The sequence below is a fragment of the Abramis brama genome (genome assembly GCF_963993115.1).
Source record: "Abramis brama genome assembly, chromosome: 7".
Classification (NCBI taxonomy): domain Eukaryota; kingdom Metazoa; phylum Chordata; class Actinopteri; order Cypriniformes; family Leuciscidae; genus Abramis; species Abramis brama.
In genome coordinates, this window is record NC_139969.1 from 10,745,912 (window position 1) to 10,767,125 (window position 21,214).

The 21,214-nt window shown below is 38.4% G+C and overlaps 1 protein-coding gene across 2 annotated transcripts in view; it reads left to right on the forward strand.

The window, feature by feature from the left end:
• Positions 1-259: 259 nt before the first annotated feature.
• The window catches only part of kcnq3 (potassium voltage-gated channel, KQT-like subfamily, member 3), a 42,922-nt gene continuing 21,967 nt past the window's right edge, over positions 260-21,214 (forward strand). The window contains exons 1-2 of one of the 2 annotated variants that reach the window (XM_084119276.1): positions 260-322; positions 1,357-1,805. In XM_084119276.1, the coding sequence (XP_083975402.1) occupies positions 1,501-1,805 (305 nt within the window). In that variant the 5' untranslated portion in view covers positions 260-322; positions 1,357-1,500. Of the gene's footprint in view, positions 323-455; positions 545-1,356; positions 1,806-21,214 lie in introns of those variants that run through there. The other variant, XM_084119277.1, reaches the window with a different exon arrangement.

A 21,214-nucleotide genomic window follows, 5' to 3' on the forward strand; every position in this document is an offset into this window, starting at 1 on the left:
TAAAGTCTGATTATTTAACGTGCACTTTGTGACACTGTTTAGGTTAAGATTACCAGTCCACAAGAGAGGAAGGGGGAATGCAATCTTCTGCTGTGTGATTCATGTGAAAGCATCTCGAGCAGCCTCTTCGTGGTTTTGGGTTGCGATGGCATCCACAATAATGCATTGCCGGGGCGCAGAGATGCTATGTCAGTAGTGTGTCACGTGCCCACAAGCTCTCTGTCTCGCGCCACCGTCTGAGCCTCCTCCCTCATCTCAACCAGCAACGGCAGAACACTGGATCAATTCGGATCAGCAATCATGCGGCCGCGCGGAGAATACGGTAAGGCAGCTGTGTGTGTGTGTGTGTGTGTGTGTGTACAGCGGACAGCAGAACCGCCGTTATATTTATGCTTTCAGACATCGTTGTGTGTTGCTCATCCCGGTGTCGGCTGAAGGCATGAGCTGAGGGGATACAATTGTTGCGGATGAACCAGATGCTCTTTGTCAGCGTTGTTGAGCCAGTCGGCATTTAGCTAATACCGCAGATTTTCCATTTAACCAGGTATTTGTGATCAGATGGGAGTCGTAATGAATCAAAGGATTCCAGTTCCGATTCCTTTACGGTTCCGTTATCTATTCTTTTAGTATTCTCGCGGAAAATATAGCCTAGCCTGTTTGGAAAAAAGTGAAATCTTATTGCATGCTGCCTTCAGCAGTTTCAACTGATGAAATCATTTTAGATTTTAACAGAACATAGGCTAATTATAACAATTCCCAAATACATTTAAAGTAGGCTATTCACCTACTTTTTAATGAATTTTCACTGACTTCTTGTCGTCCTATAGCGTTATGCTGGTACATAAAATACTAAACAAAAATGTTATTAATTCATTATATTAATTATTTTTTAATGAAGTAGCCTACCATCGATTACATAGGCCTACCTCATATTGTGTACCTCTAACTACATGTTGTCATGCCCTAAGTAGCCATATATATAGCCTACTACAGCAGTGACGGCTCTTGTTTCATATGACAGATGTAATAACGTGTTCAGAATGTGAATCGGATGATTTCTGCATCCGCTCTGATTATATATCTTTATTTAAGGATCTTTTATTCACTAAGAGTCATTCCTTCGGGAATCGGATCACACTGGTCGAGCTGTGTGTTTTTGATCCACTTAAGAACTCGTATGTTCAGTCGTGGTGTTGCGTTTGTGATAGTGCGGGAAACACTGTCAGCGTATGTTAGTAATGTTCCGTTCACATTGTGAGAAGAATTCACATTCGGGGAACTGTCCAGACAACCTAAGGCCATGTATGAGAGCGTGTGTGCGTTTGAGAGACTTGAATGTTTTTTTTCAATCCACAGCCCATCCTCGCGCCTCCCTCCCTGAACGAGGTCCTTAAATGACCCACGGCGACTAAGGAGCTCGCGCTTTCCCTGTCCGGATCATGGCATGCGCCCCATCCCGGACTTCCACACGCGCGGCGCCGAGGCTCGAGAGCAGTGAACATGGGGATCAGGTCCAGAAATGCCACTAACGGCGCCGAGGACTCACGCGAGCGGAAGAGCGCGCTGGCCGGAGACCTGGAGCAGTGCGCGGGGCAGGAACGGGACGGCGCGCTGCTTCTCGTCGGTTCGGTCAGGGAATCGGACTTCAAACGGGGCTCACAGAACATCGGTCTGCTCGCCAAGACGCCCCTGGGCTACACGCGTCCTGTGAAGAGGAATAATATCAGGACGCGACGGATCCAAACCCTCATCTACGACGCGCTCGAGAGACCACGAGGATGGGCGCTGCTTTACCATGCGTTTGTGTAAGTGGACCCGATGCACTTCACACCCTGAAGCGCCCACACACAGAGGGAACAGCCCAGTTAATTATACATTACAACAATTCAGTTTAATCCAATTTATTGGTACAGCCCTTTTCATTGTTCCAGCAGCAGCTTTACAGAGAATGCAGCCCCTTAAAGGCAAAGACAGCCTGCCTATAATACGATTTATAATAACTGATAAATGACCCTAATAAAGAGAGGAAATTGAATGCTAATACAAAAAAAAAAAAAAAATCCAATTTATGCCTTTACTGAATCTTGGCTGGAATTGATGTACACAAAGATGTAACAAATTACTCAAGATTTGGGGAGCAAATTTAAAAGTTTAAGAGTCAGTCATTGAAACACCCATACTGATTCAACACTAATCTGAATATTGAGATTCTCCTTAATGTTTATGATGGTGTCCTCGGATTTCAACTGAATAATAACTGTTTACTTTTGTCTTTTGATCATCATTGAATGTTATTTTCCTGTTTATCACTGCAAAGCTGCTTTAAAATAATCTGTATTGTATAAAGTGCTGTAGAAATAAAGGTGACTGTGTAGAGAGTGATAGCTTGCCTTTTAATAAGCAGGTAAGCAGTGTTTTGATCGCACTCTGAGTTTTGCGCTTTTGCAGTGAGCACTTTGTAGTGTGTAATGATTGCCCATTTGTGCTGGAGCTCTCCATGGTGCTGAGGCAGAGCACGAACTCCAACTGCTACCGCCAGAGTTGAGTGACCAGAAATCAAATCACTTAAGCTTTCTAGCTGCCGTTTGTGGTAGTATAACAGCACCATACGCTCACCGTAGAGCCAGAGATACTGCCTGTTATCATCGTGGCGCTGAGATAAGGACACTGTGTGCTGCTGTGACACTGAAGTAAAGAGCTTGACAAAGTGCCCCTGGTCTGTGTAGCTCTCCATGGTCCTGATATCTGTATCGGTTGAGCGATTATACAGAAGTAACTGCATAGACAATGCATAAGAGATCCTTATCTTAGAGAAGCAAGAATGTTAATATTGGTTAAGTGGAAATTGTTATTTGTAAGGCATTAAGAGTGGAGATGAACAACTTCCTTTGAATCCCCAAGCTTGACACTAAACCTCTGTTGCCTACTCACACACAAACACACATTATTCATGGCCCATTTTCTGTCCAGTGCTCTTAATGCCTTATGCAGGATATGGATCATACAGTATCTGCAATTCAGCTGCACATATTTTCTCCAGTGTGTCTGTGGTTTCTCAGACTGAATCAGGGCTTTTAACCAGGCCCTCATGTGAGGTATTCCACATCATATTAGTGTGAATAATTGATTAAAAAATGCTTTATTTGCTGAAAAGTGTTGTGTGGTGAGTGTGGTGTGTGTGTGTCTGGATGTATTTTGGAACATTTAATAATTCAACTTGCCCCCACCCTGCCAGACCAGTGTATCTAGAGGAAGGGATTAAATAAAGTTGTTAAACATTGGGTGGGGCCGTCCCTTTTTTTCTGTTATTTAACTTATGCTTTTTTTGATCCCAGCATTGCTGTTCTCTGCAGAGCAATGTAAAAACTAAAGTAGTGTAAAATAGGGTTTACTCTTTTAAAGATTCAATAATAATTATACTATATAGTATATTTATGTACTATACCTTTACACACACACGTATATAGGCCTGCAGTATATATATAATTGTATAGTATTTATTTAGTGTAGTATAGTATAGTATTAATACAGCATATATTTATAGTATATAGTTCATTTTTATATATGAATTGATGTTTTAGGTCATTAAACCTTTGATTCTCAGGCTGCACCTCTAGAGACGTAATTAGCTTTATTGCAGGATGGGTGAGCCAACTATTGGTAACTTCCTGCAGTTAATTGCCTTAGTTGTTCCCATAGCAATGGGGTGCTTATGGACGATAGGCTGAAATGAGAAAAAGGTTACACTTTATTTTAAGCTGTCAGTAGCTGCGTTTCCATTACAGATTTGCGCAAAACTTTAGCGATATTTTCTAAATGTCGATAAAAAATATTGCGAAATTTCCATTAACCGATGTTATGGGACTAAAACTTAATTTTTACGTATATCCCAGCCACCACAGCTATTATTTTTAATGGAAGAATTCATAGGCATGTTATCCAAGCATTAATGGCAAGGAAAGCCCCTTATACTGGGAAGCGGCCACATATGAGATGTTTCCCCCTCCAATCTACTTCAAGGTCTTGATAAATTGTGGCATTTCTTTGTTATTTAGAATCCAGTATTCCCATAATACGTTTGTCTTTTATGAGTTTAATGAAGAACTCTGTCTCGTCTTCTGTCTAAACATATCTAGTCATCTTTAAAGAATGATCAACTTTTAAGTACGCCTGCTGACCTGTAAAAGCGCAATTTGAAGGGTAATGGAAACAAGGCTATTGTTACAGTGTAATTATATATTAAAGTACAGAGTAAGATTAATTAACAACATGTATTACTATAGGGTTAGGGTATGATTAGGGCTTGGTTGAGGGTTAGTTGCATGTAATTATGCATATTTTACTGCTATTACTATGGTAACACTAGGACACTGCAAAAAAAAAAAGTGTTAAAATATATAGAAAAATATATCAGACCAGCACACTTTTTTCTTCCCTGTGTCTCATGTGTAGGGAGCTGTTTACACGACACCTTTTTATGCGTTTTGGCTGTTCATTTACACAACAACAGCATTTTAGGGGCCTGAAAATGCAAAGGTTTGAAAACAGGTTTCAAAGTGCAAGTTATTGAAAACAATGCCGTTATCGTCTCTGTGTAAACTATACAAACACAAAAGGTGGAATTCGTGGAAAGGTGACATATTAAGTGTTTAGTGTATAGGTGCGTAGTGTTTCTTTAGAAAGTGTCATCGCCAACTACTGGCCCGGCATGTATAATACAGCATGTTTAGTAGTTTTCGTTGATCCGTGTGAACGGGATCATTTCGACAACGTTATTGTCTGTGCGCAAAAAACGCACAGGAAAAACTTTTCAGTTTTTAGAATATCATTATTGTGTAAACGTACCCTAATTTGAAAATTTCATAGACATGTTGTTTCTGACAAGACAAACTGGATTTAAACTTACATAGGAAATAAACGATTGGTTGAGCGGGGGTGGGAGTTGCTGGTGGAGTTGTGTAGAGAAAAGAATAGAATCGAGTAGAATAGCGTATAGAACAGATGAAATGGTGGTATGGGATCAGCGGTGCTGCTTAGCTCAGTAAAAAAGGAAAGGTTTTAGGCTTCATGCATCCATTATACTTGCTCTTTAAAATTTGACAGGATGTGATTTTCAGCATTGAGTTCTCACTTTGCCTTTGGCTATCGATTTGTGACCACAGTGTACAACTGGGAATTGCAAAGCATTTCTCTGAACGCAGGAATTCTTTGATCTAAATCTCAGAAAAGAATGTCCTACTTTTCTTGAACAATTAGATTTATCTTGTTTAAGGTGTCAGGTTGAAGCTGATTTACTCCGAACAGTTAAGAGAGTGTTATGAAGAGTCGCTTGCTTAATTAAACTTGCCATGTGCTTCATTAAATGAGTTTTGGAAAGGTGTCAGGTCATGTATGAATAATGGCTGAAGCAGACTTAGGTCAAGGCAATGATGATTAAATTATACCACGCTCTTATGTTACCTTGAATATTTGATATCAGAAACTTGTGCTGCTGCAGCTGGACTGTGTTGTACGGTCAGGTCATAGCTTGTGGGTAACAGGGGCCAAGGCTTCTGGCTGCACTCTTGGCTAGAATCTCTAAGTGGAATTTGATACTGGCAGCTAAATCACACTTACACAGGGAGCTCAGGAAATACATAATGTGAGAATTTATGGATGATGAATAATATAACAAGCAGCAGCATTTTAGAATGGGGTGGCGGCAGCAGCTCAATGGTTAAAGATCTGAGCTAGTAATCTGAAGGTTGATGCTGTGATTCATGAAGTGGAGAGCTACTGGGATCCTCCATCACAGTTTCGCCCTTGAGCAAAGCACTTAACCGCAGGTTGCTCTGGGTGGGTCTCTCCTGTCATAAATATGCTGTAAGTTGCTTTGGCTAAGAAAGTGTCAGCTGAATGACTAATAAAATAGCATGTTGGATGGATTCAAGAGGGCCTGTGAGGAGTGAGTTGCAGTAAACCAGTCTAGTAGAAGCTAATCTTCAAGTAAGGCTGCAAGAGCGGGTGGTTGTCGCAATGCAACGATAACTGAAGGTCAGGTGGACATCTAGGACGATTTCCAGGGTTTGCACTCACCTGGTGGGGATGACTTGTGACCTTCAACCCATAGAGAGTGAGAGAGAGAGAGAGAGAGAGAGCATGTGGGGGAGGTCGGGACTGGTTCTGAGAAGAGCTCACTGTCTTTCCAGTTTCACTGCTGATTAATGTTGATTCATAGCTTTCAACAGCAAACAGAACCGTCCACCCCTATTCCTCACGAAGGTGATCCCACCTAATCCATTCTCTCCATTGATCCAGTCGTTATCCGTTAGCATATATTTACATACATATAAAGTATGTAAATATCAAATTACATACTTTTATTTATAATAGTTAAATTGTCAAGCAGTGTTGGGGATAACGCATTAAGTTACGTAATCAGATTACTTTTTCAACTATAAAGTAACACATTACATTTAAATTTACAAGAAACTTTTTCAAATAAGTTATGCAAGTTACTTTGTTTTCCCATGTATTGACTAACATCTGCCCTGTCCCCATGTTGAGAGAAATCAGGAGTAAGTGCAGAGATGTGTGCGCTGCGTAAACATGACATTTATTATAGCTACAGACTAAATGTGAGCATGCATTTACTCATCTTACATGCACAAAAACAGATTCAGCATTCCTCAAAATGAATAAAAACAGTGAAATGCAAACTCAGAATATTACGCAAACCTACAATAATGAAATGTTATATAACACAAATATGCTTTATGTATTTAATCTCATTTATTAAACATATCTCTGCTGCTGACTGTCACATTCACATTAGTTTTGTCATCACCTGCCTGCGTCACTCATTTGTTGTCACGGACACTAATCACGTTCAGCTGTGCACTTATCAGTCACCATCATACTAGTTTTTTAAAGCTCAGATTAAAACTTATCTGTTTAGAATAGCTTTTACTGATTTGATTGTTTGATTTGTTGATTGTATGTTTGATCCGTTTGTCTGTCTTTTTGCATTGCGTTATATTTTACTGATTTACTTTTATGTTGTACAGTGTCATGAGTGCCTTGAAAGGCACCTATAAATAAAAGGTATTATTATTATTATCATTAACACCTGTATATATGTTCAGTTCTGTCTCAGTTCAGTGTCCGGTATCTACAGTATGTTCAGTGTGTGTTGCTATCCGTTTGCCTTCCTGTTGGATCTTTATAGAATAAACCTTCTGAATTGAATCGTATACGTCTTCCTCATCTGTCTGCCAGCTACCTTCAACGATCCTATTCAACCATACTAATAAGCAAAAATGACTTGAAAACCACATTTGTTTTTCTTTCTCTCTTTTTTATTGCTGAAGTAAGAATGTCGAACTTCTCCTGTGTCCTGTTCTTCTGTGATCCAGAATGCATCACAGCTGAAAGATTAGTATGAGCTACAGCCTCTACTGTTCAAGCGTGAATTTGCATTTCCTTCAGCCTGAGGCTTATTCATTTATTTTTTGGTGTGAAAGGGTCTTTACATTTTCCAAAAATAGATTTTTTTTTTGTTATTAACAAACAAGCAAGCCCAGCCCAGATGAGAAAAAGGTAACGCATTACTTCCCATAAAAAGTAACTAAGTAACACAATTAGTTACTTTTTTTAGGGAGTAATGCCATATTGTAATGCATTACTTTTAAAAGTAACTTTCCCCAACACTGTTGCTGCTAAGGTCTCTTGGCTGGTTACTAGACATTTCTAGGGTATTCTAGATGTTTGCTAGCCTGGAAATCCAGACCTAAATCTAAAAGATTAATAGTCTGGCGTCGACTAATGAAAATCGCTCAGCTCGAGGGGCGGCACCAAGCGTGCATTTGAAAATCTCGCTGCACGCAATTGGATAACACTACGACCAATCACAACAATAAACCCCAGCTAGCAGCGGAGTTAACCTTATTAGAAATTCTCTGATCATACTCTTACTGTATCCGGTCGGCGAAACAGCAAAAACGTCCTTCTTGCAAAGGAACGATTCGAGCGGCGTCTTCTGTTCCTGTTTTAGATAAAAAGCCAAGTCTAACTCGTTCATTGTAGCGGCCAAAGCCGTTTCAAACAACTGGTATTCATCCATAGCCATCTTGCAATGTTTACTAATGACTTCGACGTCACAGCGCTGTCGTCATCTGTTTAGCTCGCCTCTGGCCCGCCTATATCAGATAACCCGATGTGATTGGTGCAGCTCAGATCGAGGGGCATATTTAATGAGCATCATTACTCGACACCAGAGTAACTCGCTGAGCAAATTCAACTTGTGCTCTCGCGAGAACTCTGGATTACCAGGGTAGATGTTTGCTATGTTGTAGCCAGGAAGTTGCTGGACATTGCTAGGGTCTTTTGGCTGGTTATTAGACATTTCTAGGCTATTCCAGCTGGTTGATAGGGTGTTCTGGCTTCAGATCAGCTAAGCATCATGAGCTCAATTCAAAGAATTGTTTTTTTCCTTATATTTGCAACTGGTGAGTGAGTGACTTAAATCTCCTTTTGTCTAAGCAGCAGTTTGCAGTGGGTTAAACCTGGAAACATTAACAGCAAACGCAGACCTCACACATTTGCAGTAGGTGCAAAGTCTCCTCCTCCCTAAACTGCATTACCCAGCATTCTACGGCCACATGGTGATTCCTCACCTCTAATTGGCCTTCTCTGCAAGTGTGTGTGTGTGGGTGTGAGTGTGACCTTCCCAGTCAGATTAAAGGTTAAAGGACTTGTTTGTTTTTTTCAGAGTAAGAGAAAATCCATTTATGTCATGTATGTACAGCTCTAGGCCAATGTACTCTGTCTCCTTCACTAACACACACACTCGCAATGTGGAGGTGTAAATATGTTTGTGTGTGTGCACTCTCTGCGGTTCTGTAATTCACAGATCATTTTATCACGGCAGGTTGTTGTTACTGGGTGAGAATGGAAATGGCGTGCTGTCAGAGTGGGAAATCCCTCTGTATGTATGTGTGTGTGTGTGTGTGTGTGTGTGTGTTATGCAGATATGTGCCAACAAAATAATGTTCCTTCTTTTTGCTTAGCAAACTTGCTTGATCAACTGAATTAAAGATGCTGGAGCAGGTTGGCGCCACATGACCCATGATGCCCGTATGAGCACTTTACCTGCATTTCTTCTCATCATTTAATGATTTTTTTCTCTTCTGTACCTATAAATAAAAGTGACAAGAATGCAACAAAAAGGCACAGATAACTGTAATTCTTTGCAAAGACTCCAGTTGTAAAATTGAATTTTGGCTTCATGTAATTTGGTTTATAATGGAGAAGCAAGACAGATCCTCACCGTAGTGCGTCAGTGGTGTGGAGTAAAGGTTGCCTGAATCGAGCAGCATTTTTTGCAAAACAAGAGGCCAAAAATGTTATGGCAATAAAATGTCACTTTGCCGATAAAGTCTTTAGCCAAATATGGTGCGTGTATTATTATTTTTTATTCCAAAATGGTTAGATAGCATTTATAGTGCTGATGAATTAGAATTAGATGAATTATAAGTACAATTAAAATGAAATTAAATTCATATTTTTTTTAAATATATATATTTTTCAATATTAATTGTACATTAAAGGATATAATTTACTCACTAACATGTTATCCCAAACCTGCATGAAAGCCTTTCTTCTGTGAAACATAAAAGAAGATATTTTAAAAGTCAGTTGTGTCAAAACAACATTGGAACCTATTGATTGGAACCTATTGATTTTTTTTTTTTTTGAAAAACACATTTTTCAAAATATCGTCTTTGTGTCCCACAAAAGAAAGGTACAGGTTTTAATACATGAGGGTGAGTATTGCCATTAACACCCACCAACCCACCGAATGCAGATGTATTTCAGCGGTGGCGTGTAACGCAGTCACTCTTACTAGCCATTTTGGTGGGTTGAATTTTATACAATATAATAGTGCAATCTAGTGTTGTCGAAAATATAGATTTTTTGATACATATCGATACTGAAATATCTTAAACTCTTCCGCAGGATGCACAATACCAGCTGCGCATTCTCGCTCTCTCATCTCTCCGACAGCAAGTTGACGCACTAATCCGTGTCCAATCCCTTTACTCACTCAATTTATTTGCTCCGGAATAAATATTGTTGGAGGGCTTGAATTTCGGCGAGGGATTGCGCGCATTGAGCATAATTTTACTCATTCCCACAGATTTTGTGCTCACACCCAAAGTGCGTGCACATAAAGGCAAGTATATTAGCTAAAATAGTATAATGGATCTGTGAGTCAGGTCTTAAAGCGACAACAGCCTAATATACCAGCTGCCAAATTATGAGATGATATTAAAAATATCTATATGGCAGTTTCTGCCTATGGTATCAAAGCCAAAATTGTGGCCAGTGAAATTCTGAGTGGCCAGTAACTTTGGAAAACCACTAGCCACAGTGGCTGGTGAGCAAAAAAGTAAATGTCAAGCCCTGTACATATGTATATAACATATGGGGTATTTTCAGAAACTTATATTATAAATATATTAATTACGAGTCTCTGAAATTTTATGGAATTTTATGTCATTTAATTAGGGATTCACCGAAATGAAAATTCTGGGCCGAAACTAAAAATTCTGGATGCACTTGACCGAAAACCGAAACCAAAAGCGCATTTTAAATTCGTTTTTTTTTGTATAATTGTATTAATATTAGATTTTTTAATGAAATGCAACAATTTTATTGATACTGAATTTAAAAGATACAAGTCAATTGGTGCATCCTTAAATTTCATATCATTAATTAAAATTTTAGTAAATGTTGGAAACATTAAACAGAACTTCTATGAAGTTATTATTGTTATGTTATTAATCATTTTTGTTGTTGTGTCAAACTAATGAAATTCCTCTGTTGTGTGACTTGAATTTCTTTGAATTGCAATTCAGTAAATTTGTCTTCCTATCATTACCATTCAGTATGCGTGGGGTCCTTTTAAAGACCCCCCTGTGGTGAAAATCAAGTTTTTAATGTTGTTTATGTCTATGTGGTGTTTTTAATATGCTTTAAAACAAACCATGCACAAATTCATCAGTCAACACTATTTCTGAGTATTTTCTCCTTAAAACCGCAGTGTAGCAAAGACAGTCTCAAAAACGAGGTTTGAAACCCTCCCTGCTTCCCAACGTCACAAACACGCAACCAATCCTGTCAATGTGTGGTGCGAGGCTTTTCTCTATTGGCTTTCTAAGATGTTTAAAGTGTTTCTAATATGCTGATTTTTAGAAGGCAGCTGTCTGACTCTGAGATGGTGCATATTAATTTGCATATTGGACCCTATGCTTAATGAAGCAAGGGTGTAAAGTTACATTTAAGGCATTTTAAGGCATGAAGAAATTATTTTCACAGAAGAAAAATACATTTTAAGTTTTAATCAATAAAATTATTGACTGCAGGGGGACTTTAAATGTTTAAGTTTGCCCAACGCTGGTGTCCGTTAACATTTAATTAATGTGGAAAGCAAACTCCTAAAGACATATCAATATAGCTCACTGTACAGGCGAATGTAACCTGCTGAATACAGAATTTGAAAGGAAGCATAAAATGATCTACCACTGATTGATCTTGCTGAGTTTAATGAGGCCATGAGCGCCAGCTCTGCCGTCAACACACACACAGACGCACATCTGCCTGAGTCAGGTCTTTCTGGGTAAAAGAGTCCCCAAATGTACTGGACAAGCAACCAGGTCCGATTCCCTCATGTCTCAGAATCTTTGCTCTTTGCCTACTCTGTCAGAATGACTTGCAGTAAGTCTAATATGCTGCTTGTCATGGGAAAGAAGTGGTCATTCAGCAGACCTTTTTATCCAAAGCAGCTTACAGTACACTTACTACCGGGACAATCTCCCTGGTGCCTTGCTCAGAAGCACAGCGGTGATCGGTCATGAGCCTCTGGCTCGAAGTTTTATGTGGCATCACCTTTCTAGAGAAGTTCTGTTGCTGTAAAGTACTGGTTATGTACTAGTGAATATGGTAAAAAGTGAGCGGCTTGATGTAAGGCCATCATGGGCTTTCTTCCTGTTAGGAGCTCTTTATTAGATCTGTTCTGTATTAGATCTGTTCCTTGCTTCCACATATTTAAGCTAAAAGCACTGCCTCATATTCTAAAACACATTCTAATCTTAACCTGGTTTTGCTTCAGGACACAGATTCTACATTGGACATCAATGGCAACCCAAGACAAGTGCAAAAATGTCCTTTAAATCAAACATTAGTTCATTAAGTTCATTAAGGAGAGAGAACGATCAAGAGGGACATTTGAACTGAAGAAAGACAGCAGAAATTGAGAGATGAGACACAATACAAAAGAGAAAAGTTCAGAAGAAATCACTGAAATGAAGGGTCATATCTGGGCAAGAGCTTTAGGACCCGCGTTAATGTTAGAAAAGCTTTCCAGCGCTGGAGAGAGCTAGGCGGGAAGGCCTGAAAACAGACACGGAGGTTGCTTTGATCCGGCTCCACACGTGAGTTACACTGTTTGAGTGTCATTGTGTGATTGGAGCTGCTGTGCTGTTGGCAACTAACAACCAACTCTTGTTTGTAATTACTATTGTGTATACGTTCATTTTTTGTGCTTCTTTGTCACTCGTTCATCATCTGCGCTTTAATTTTCGTGAAGCATTATTTTGTTACGCTTCTGCTATGATAAACAGACATCCACTCTTGGATTGCGTGCGTAACGGAGGCCAGTTAGTCAGAGTCGCCTTGGGGATTGCTCATAAATGCGGTGTATAGTGTCATTGTTTGTGCTCTCGACTCGCTTGCAGGGGGATCTGGGTTCGAGACCGACTCGGAGGAGGGCTGTTAGAATGTGAGTGTGAGTGTGAGTTTTGGAGGCGGAGCAATGAAGAAGGTGTGTGTTTGTTTGGGTTGATTTCAGATATCAACATTGGCCAAAATTAAGTCATCATCATTCAAGTAATAATTTCTAAAGATGTATTGAATTCTTTCTTTCTTTTTTTTCAGACCACAAAAGTAGACATTTTTAAGTGCATTATATGCTGGTCGCTAGTTACTGTTATTATATGGACGAGTCCACAATTTTTTTTTTTTATTCTTCTTTTGTGGTCCGAAAAAGAAAGAAGGGCATACAGCATACGAACAACACCAGGGTGAGTAAATTATGATTTAATTTTTATTTTAGGGTTAACTATCCCTTTAAAGGTACAATATGTAAGATTTTTGTAATAAAATATTCAAAAAACACTTTCACAGTGTGATATGCAGTATTTCATGCATTTGTATACTTACATTATCCCAAAAGTTAAATCCAGATTTGTAAATCCAGAGAAATTCCAGTTTTTAATAATGACTCGTCCCTGGTAATTGTCGCCTATCAATGACGTAATATCCACGCTATCCTCGGTTTCCGCTTGTAGAAACCATAGAGACAATACATAGATTCCTCATTAGCGGCCGTTTCAATGGGCCGCTATACGTAAGCCGCTAATGAGAAATCTATGTATGCATGATACAATATCTCACACACCGCTGTTGTGTCGTTCAGTCATCATGGTTCACGATTATAGATTGGCGAGCACAGAAAATCCCAAAAACCGTAAACATAGATCAACTTAGGCAAGCAGACTTTGGGAAAAACGGAGAAATAAAACAAGGATCAATATCGGCGTGGCGTTTTCAGGATGGAGAGAGCTTTGCGACAAACTTGGACTTGATCTGTCCACAGAGACTCTGCTCTCGCATGTGTTTTAATAGACAGGTAAGCAAATATATATTATTTATTGTACACTACAGTTATATTGCACTTTGTTTGTACTTCAGTAATGCTTTTCATCAAGTCTGGTGACCAAGTCTATGGCGGTGAAATTAAGTATGTGTCGCACAAAAATATTTAGCCATTACTTGCAAATACTGTGGGTTTGTTCAAATGTACTTTTAGTACGATTGTTTTAAACGTGTAAAACTGCGCAGCATTAATTAACTCACCAAATCATTAGACAAATAGTCATATATTAGTAACAGGCTAATATAGCATTAAATTTCACGTTCCTGGCAGCTAATTCATTTCGATGACATAACATAGTGTGATCAAACGTACAGGTAAAACAAAAACTAATTTATTAGTTGAAATATAATTTTTATGATTCGTGAATTCTATACATCTCTGGATGATGAAAACGACATCTCCCATAGTTCCACCCTCCTTCATCAAGCTTCGTCTTTGTTACTGTTTTGAAAATGCGACCTCTGGCAGCAAAAAAATTACATATTCACTCTCAGAAAAAAAGTACAAAAGCTGTCACTGGGACAGTACCCTTCAAAAGGGTTCTAATATGTACCATTTAGGTACTAATATGTACACTTTTGGTACCAATATGTACCTTTGAGGGACTAATATGCACTCTTTAGGTACAAAGGTGTACCTTTTGAAAAGGTACCGCCACAGTGACAGCTTTTGTACCTTTTTTTTTGTGTTGTAGCTTTAAAATGCCCCTATTTTGCTATTTTAAATGCTCCTAATTTTGTTTGGGAAATCTCCTACAATAGGTTTACATGCATCCACGGTCAAAAACACTTTAATTTTCTCAGAATATACATTGTACCTTTTTTGTCACAGTGTCTGAAACAGTTTGATAAAGGATTTGGTCTCCATAAAACCCCTTGAGAGCCTGCTCTTTTCTGATTGGTCAGACGGCCCAGTCTGTTGTGATTGGTCTACAGATTACAGCGCATGTCGGAAATGAAACGCCCATTGTTTTATCGTTTCAACTCAAGCCAGAGTCCTCATGCTTTGGAAGTCCGTGCAAAGTTGATTTGCTTTCGCAGCACAGAAAACAGCATCTTCGACATGTTGACAGCACGAACCAAACTCTTCCAGGCCTCAGCCACAACTACAGTGTTTGAGGGCGGTTTAAAGTAGACGTTGTTCGCGGGCAGCCAATGACGACCGTAGGCAAGCTTTATGCAAATTTGTTACAAACCAGCATAGGTTTGTGCAGGAAGTAAGACTAGAATTGCTTACAACTCATTTCAGGCAGTTCAGAATCGATTTCTTTTGGGAGACAAGTTCATTGATTGCGCAATTTGATCTTAGAAAGATTGCAGACTTGTTGATTCACAAACAGCTATATTACATACTACAATAAATGTAATATACAATAGAGGCACTTTAATAAAATGCATAGGCCCCACAATTTGCAAGATTATTAACACAACATTGGCTGAATAGGAAATTGACAACTGGTTTTATGCTCTTAGTTGCATGGCTACCAATAATTCACAGCTCAAACCATGTTTATCGTCCCTATAAGTGAATTATTATTATTTCTTTTTACCTTGCATACTTATGTTCTTAGTTTTCAAGGCTGATCAAGTGTTCACTGAAGAGTTTGTCTTGAAGAACATTGACTGTCCACTTTTAAAAACAGCTGTTGTTAATGCATTTTCCCAAATCAAACAGAAGCACTCACATGTGTTTTATAGAGTAAAAAATGTATATATTTTGATGTAAAAAGAGGATCTTTCAGTGTAGCCCATCTCTGTCTTTTTCCTCTCTCTCCATTTGCTATGGCCGCTTTACTGCCTCCTCAAGCACATAGTCATGTGACATGTTACCACGGTAACATCTCCTTGTGCCGCGGAGGAGGGCTGCTCAACTGTCCGCCGATGAACATTCATACTTCCAGCATATTTACACCACTTGCTCCCCTCACCACACAGACACTCTTACATGCACTTCTAATTTAAGCAGTTGCTGTGCAACCAACAGCTAACAAAAATAAGAGAGTAAGTGTCAAAGTGCGTGTGAGTGTGCATGTTTGTGTATGTGTGTGATAGTGTGTTGTGAGCGCATGTGTTTTACTTTCTATGCATGACACAGGGATGTGCTCCACAGCTTCTGTTGCTCAGCAACTGTCCCAAATTAGAGTCACAGCTAAATGTGAACAAACAGATTATGACTACAGGAAAACCCAGGAAGCGTGTGGCTTGGACTTACATGACACCTTATGTACAAGTAAATGTGTAACTCTATAGGTTTGGTATGTGCTTTAGTGATTCTGGTGCCTTAGGCAAGTTATAACATGCCCTAAAGGGAACAAGTATTTGCTAATGAATAAAATTAATACTTTATATTTTAAATATTTAATTTATATAGCACAATGGAAACTCGTTACAGTTTTTTCAGGATTCTTTGATGAATAGAGTTCAAAAGGACAGACTTATTTGAAGTAGAAATCTTTTGTAAAATTGCAAGTGTCTTTACCTTCAAGTTTTATCAATTTAATGTGTTCTTCCTGAATAAAAGTATTTTTTTTTAACTTACTAACCCTAAAGTTTTGAACAGTAGACAGTTTTAACATCATTATTTTATGTTTACTAGAAAAATTCACTGAATACCCATATAAGCTAGCTCACAATTCTGACTTTTTTCTAGCAATTGCGAGTTTATATCTCGACTTAATTTCTCAGAATTGTGAGATATAAACTCGTTATTGCGAGTTATAAAGTCTAATTCTGAGGGGAAAATGACTTTATAACTCGCAATTGCAAGTTTATATCTCTATTTAAAAAAAAATGTAATTGCGACTTTTTATCTCACAGTTCTGACATTTTTCTCACAATACGGACAATGTTTTTTCTCAGAATTGCATGATATATACTTGCAATTGCGAGAAACAAGTCAGAATTGTGAGATACTTCACATACTACACATTTTTGTGTTTCTTTTATTCCTTGTAAAGCACTTTGGTCAACTTCGGTTGTGTCTTAAACGTGCTCTATAAATAAATGATTGAAAAAAATTATTGAGAATTGTGAGATAAAAATTACCTTTTTTATTTTTTATTCTGTGGCAGAAACAAGCTTCCATACTTTACTGCAACCAGTCCTGTTGAATTTAAATTGACATACATTTATTTTTTTTATAGACAACTATTCACTCCAAAGCTTTTACATGTTCACAACAGCACAGTTAAAGACAATTCCAAAACAGCTGAAGAAAAGTTGAGATATATCAGTTTGGAAAGGGTTACAAAGTCATTGAACCACAGTGCAAGCCATTACTTTTAAATAGAGTACTGGTGAATATTCCCAGAAGTGGTTGACCGGACAAAATTTCTTAGAGAGTACAACAACATCTCATCCGGGAAGTCTCAAAAGATCCCAGCACAACTGCATGTATCTTATGCATTAGCTTAGTTCCGTGGTCAGGACTCAAATCATCATCTGAATGGATGAAAAGAAACTAAATGAAAGTTTTAGAGTGGCCTAGTTAAAGTTTTGAGTTGAATACTATAGAGAGAGGATGTGTCAGGATGTGAAAAGAGCAGCTCATCCTCGAAGACCTAGCTTGTCAGGGTTAAAAGAGAGCGTTCTTCAAAGAAGAATGAGCTGAGAATCTTCAACTGAAACTAACAAAGGTGGTGTTTAGTTGTTAGGTTATTGCAGCAAAGTGTTGTCCAAACAGATTTTTGGTTTAATATTATGGCATTTACTTCTTCACAAGGGTGATTTGAATATATGTCAACTATTTTCACTTTTCAAAGAACTAAATAATCATTAAAATACTTTGTGTAGAACATTACATTTTGTTTTAAAAACTACAACCTGTATGTGAATGTGTTTGATGAATCATCTGAGTCAAAAGACACATTTTCAATTAAGTTAGTCTAAATATGACTAGTAACCCTACAGCATAAATACTGCCTAATGTTTGTAGTATTTTAAAAGGAGTCATGACATGGATTTTTTTATTATTTTAATGTGTTTCTTGAGGTTCACTTAACGTTTTTTTTGCCCCCCCAAAAAACAACAAATAAATATGCGGAAAAACAATTATTTTCTATCTTTATTCTGACCCTCTGTCTGAAATGATCAGTTTTTAATGATGCTATAAGCTCCACCCCAACACAGGTCTGAGACTGCTGGCCTGGTGCTGCTGTCCTCAGATTGCTGTGACTTATGGCTGTGCCGTTCTGCATTTAGTTATTATTGGAGTAAACATCCACTGTTATGATTGGCTAACCTCATTGCATAGGAAACAGTATCAACAGCTACTTGCTATTGCACGTAAGTGTTTTGAAAACATCGTCCAAATAAAACCAGCATTTACAGACAAAGGATTCTGAAATAATTTACATACGGTTTGTGATGCAGCTGCTGTCAGATACAAGTTGGTTGCTTCATCTTTCAACAAGTTTCTTTGCGAACTCTCCAACCCGATCTGGGACGCCATTAAAATAAACCATCCACTCGTTTCTGACGCTGGGATCCCTCTGAAGTCTGTACAGAGATGCAAACGAGCTGTTTAAACTGGACGTGTCAAAGCAAACGTTTCAGACTCAAGAGCGTGGAGTATGTCAGAACCTGAATGCGCACGTGTACACATACAGTATCCATTGTAGACAGTGTCAGTGATTAAAATAGGTATCTATTTCCTCTGGAAAAAAATTTCGTTGCATTATTTTCCTGTGATCTCTGTAAAGCTGCTTTGAAACAATCTGTATTGTAAAAAGTGCTATATATATAAAGCTGATTTGACTTGACTGAGGACCAATCATATACTTTTTATTTAAAGCCGGGATAAAATGAATGTTGAAACAAGACTTGCAATAGTCCTTTCTTCCCTATTGTGACGTATCTCCAAGTGAAATGGCTTCTCAAACAAGAAATAATGTAGGACGGGACTTGATTTTGTCGATCAGTAATTGATTGGACGGATCAATGGTTATGGTTTGCTATTGCTGCATGTCATGTGAGTGACAGGTTGTCCCGCCCTCACGCCAGGAAACATGTCATCAGAGAAGAGGTGTTGCTGCAAGAGTGAGGGGAAGTTATTTTGATTAAAGATCATGAGGGCACATGGATAAATTTTTTTTATTTGAACGAAAACATAATTTATAATAAATACTGCAATATTCCATAAAAATACGAATTGTCAATTTTGATTTTATGGTTACTTGAAAGGAGAAATCAAATGTTTATTGATCGTTTAAAGCCTTGGTTTGGTGCTGATTTTATTTATTTATTAGCATTTTCCTGCTTTTTACGGAACAACCAATCTGTTTTCGGGTTGTGAACCACCTTCATGCACATGCTTCCTTCTTTATGCTCTGGTCTCCAGTGAGAGCTGTAATCTGCTGTTCCCTGAAATCAGCCGAGAAATACTGAGCTTTTAACATCCACCTCACTAATAACCTCTAATGGGGCTACATGTCTCTCTCTCTCTCCGGCTCCTTTTCTTTTCCTCACAGGTCCTACAGAATAGTTCACTGTAGTACCCACCCAGCATGCTTTGGGGCAGAGCTGCATGGATGTGTGTGTATGTGTGTGCTATATTATAAAGGTTGATGAGTCCTGTTATGACTCACCTCATAAATTGATGCTCCCATTACAGCCAATATGCCCTCAACATCGATCAAACAGCCAAGTTACACACACACACGCGCATGCACACACACGCACGCACGCACACACATACACAGGGTTTTCATGTTTTATAGGGACATTCCATAGCCGTAATGATTTTTATACTGCTACCCATCATAGAACTCTTTCTGCACTTTTATATTTTCAAAAAACATCACTTAAAATGATTTATAAGCTGCTTTCCTCATGGAGACAAATTTTTTTTTCAGATTTTGGATATTGCCATATTTTTGTCCCCATAACGTAGGGTTTACCTGAACAACACACACACACACATTACTCTGACAGCATTACCAAGACAGAACACAGGCATAGGGAAACTTCCATGACAGGCTCTCTTTCAGAGACACACAGTATTACTGGTTTTGTACAGTGTATTTCTGCATTTTCTCTGTTCTCTTGAACTTTCTGTCACCTTTAGTTATATAGCACTTTATACAATACAGATTGTTTCAAAGCAGCTTCACAGTGATACACAGGAAAATAACAAACAATGCAAACTTCATCAAATATAAGACAAATTCAAATTCTGTTATAAAGCAGCTCTATACTGTCGTTACTCGGCTGAAGTCGGTTCAGTGTTGATTCAGTTCAGTTCAGTAACTGTGTAAACTTCATAAATTCTGAAATGAGTTCAATTCAGCTAAAAGCAGCTACAGAAGACTATAGCGTCGTTATTCACTTCAGTTCAATATTAGTGCCGATGTCGCAAAATTCGAAACCAATTGAAATGAGATTTCCTACAGAATTGCTCACTGTAGAATAGTGTATATGCACTAGTGTTGTGCAGTAAATCATTTTTTAATTTTAAATGCCTGTATAGAAAAAGTAAAAGTAAAGTAAAGTTAAAGTGCCCCTATTATGCTATTTTAAAGTTCCCTAATGTTGTTTTGGAGTCTCCTACAACATGTTTACATGCATCAAAGGTCAAAAACTGTTTAATTTTCTCATAATATACATTTGCACATCACCACATTTTTAATGATTCTCAAACGACTAGTCAGATGAATCAATCTCTCTAAATCCCTCCTTTCCGTGAGCTACTCTGCTCTGATTGGCCAGATAGCTCAGTCTGTTGTGATTGGTTTACCGTGTACAGCGTGTCGAAAACAAAAACGCCCATTGTCAAAACAACGTCAGCTCTGCTTGTCCTGAGGCTTCCTACACCATAAACTAAACACAGTAACGAACAATGAAGTCGATTTTACCATATCAATCTGAGTGCGAGTCCGATGATGAAACACTGGAAGAACTAGTTATTGAACCCGAACCTCCATCGCAAGGACGACTCGAGCAGGACTCAGTGTTTCTTAGTGATACGCTACTCAGTTTGAGGTACATTATGAGATGTTGCAACTGTAATTCCTCACCATCAGCATTAACAAGTGCATGTCCATCAACAAACTTTTTACTTGTAGTTATTTATTTACCGAGTATTTTTCTGATTTATTGCAGTGAACATGTGGAAACTGTATCAATAACAGTGCATACATTAGCCGAGCTCTAGCGTGAATGACTGATGTAACAAACGCTGGTAAAACAAATCTTGCTCCATGCTTAATCTTTCCTCAAAGTAGTGAGAACGACAGAAAATCTGCATTAATAGACACAGTTTTAGGTAATAGTGGCCCACAACTGATCAGCAGAAGTATTTCAGTTAGACAGTAATAATGTGAGTTAACCAGTTAAAAGGAGACCTACACAATATAAAACTCAAAACTAAGTATATGCTAATGTTTCGTCTTGACATCACAACGAAACGGCTTATGACTCGTTTGAAAAACGATTCATTTTATTGACTCAGAGTCGACTCTTA